Raw genomic sequence first — 1,399 nt, 5'->3', positions numbered from 1 at the left:
TTATATTTAGGCATGTCTGTATTCTTTGAAATTCATTGTGGTAATTACTATCCTTCACTGACTTCTTAGGTATGCTGGCTGCAACTCTTGCACATCATAGGTCAAAGCCCAGAATTTACATAGGATGCATGAAATCTGGTCCAGTTCTCACTAACAAGTAAATCTTCCTTCTCTTCTCATTTATGCCATATTTTACTATAATTTTTACCAGTTCTCTTACTAGGTTGTACACTACGAGAGTTATTTACTTCCCAATCACTTTTGTGTGTTACACTTTTCCAACTGATTACTTACTTCATAGGAACGTTAAATATCACGAGCCAGAGTTCTGGAAGTTTGGAGAAGAAGGGAACAAGTACTTCCGGCATGCCACTGGCCAAATCTATGCCATCTCAAAAGATCTGGCCACATACATTTCAATCAACCAGTAAGTCTGTATGACTTATAAGATAAATGATAAGATTGTGTGTTTTTAATGGTTTGTTTCATTATTTATAGGCCTATACTCCACAAGTATGCAAATGAAGATGTATCACTTGGTGCATGGTTTATTGGGCTTGAAGTTGAGCATATTGATGAGAGGAACATGTGCTGTGGTACACCACCTGGTATAACTTCTTTTATTCTCTACTTATCTTGTTCTTAGTTGACCAGCCTTATTTTGTACCGTGGTTGGAATTAGAATTTCATAAATAAAATTTTCACATTTCAAATGGAAGCCAATTTGTTGTTTTCACATTGAACCAAAAACCAAACTGATTCTTTGTGATGAACATTTGCAATCCCTGATTGTTGCGAACTTAGGCAACTTTGAAGTAGTAAAGCTATAGGCAGTGAAGTGAATCATATCAATACAAACAAATAATTTGTAAGTCATTTTTATACATAATTCAAGTTTCATCTTGTTAAAATTGCACCTTTTGGTTATCATATTATACTCAGGATCATCCCTACTATCTCAGTTCGACTTTATGAATCATCTGATTGGAAGTACTTGAGTTCGTAAGTAATCTTAAGGGAAATACTTGAGTTCACAAGCAAACCTAGCCAAAATTGGTGAAAATGGTGGGAAATCTTGCTGACTTCAGAGAGAATTCAGCAATATTAGTTCTGGAATTTCAGAAAAACTGGAAAGAAACACAAGGAAACGTCTTATATTCAATTCACGAACAAGAAAATCTATACAAGATACAAGTTTCTTCGATTTGAGAGGAAGAAACAACTCTTCAAATCTCTAGCTATGCTTAGAGCCCAAGAAGAATAAACCTTAGATCTCAAATCTCCTTCAAATTCAAGATGATCCCAAACCCTAGCAAGGAAGATTAATTAAAACAAAAAGAAAATTACATAATCCCTAAACAGCCTCTCATTCAAAAAATCCCTCTCAAACTCAAATTAG

General features: G+C 34.6%; 1 protein-coding gene across 1 annotated transcript; it reads left to right on the top strand.

Annotated features, from left to right (window-relative positions):
• Positions 1 to 23: 23 nt before the first annotated feature.
• Positions 24 to 661, top strand: LOC110098408 (beta-1,3-galactosyltransferase 7-like). Its single transcript, XM_020825233.2, has 3 exons — positions 24 to 157; positions 302 to 427; positions 499 to 661. Exons 1-3 carry the CDS (start codon positions 72 to 74, stop codon positions 644 to 646), a joined length of 360 nt encoding a protein of 119 aa, XP_020680892.2. The 5' UTR covers positions 24 to 71; the 3' UTR covers positions 647 to 661.
• Positions 662 to 1,399: the final 738 nt, after the last annotated feature.

This window comes from Dendrobium catenatum, unplaced genomic scaffold, assembly GCF_001605985.2.
Source record: "Dendrobium catenatum unplaced genomic scaffold, ASM160598v2 original_scaffold_60796, whole genome shotgun sequence".
Lineage (NCBI taxonomy): Eukaryota > Viridiplantae > Streptophyta > Magnoliopsida > Asparagales > Orchidaceae > Dendrobium > Dendrobium catenatum.
Note: the sequence above shows the minus strand (reverse complement) of the source record. Positions and strands in the feature narration are given on the sequence as shown.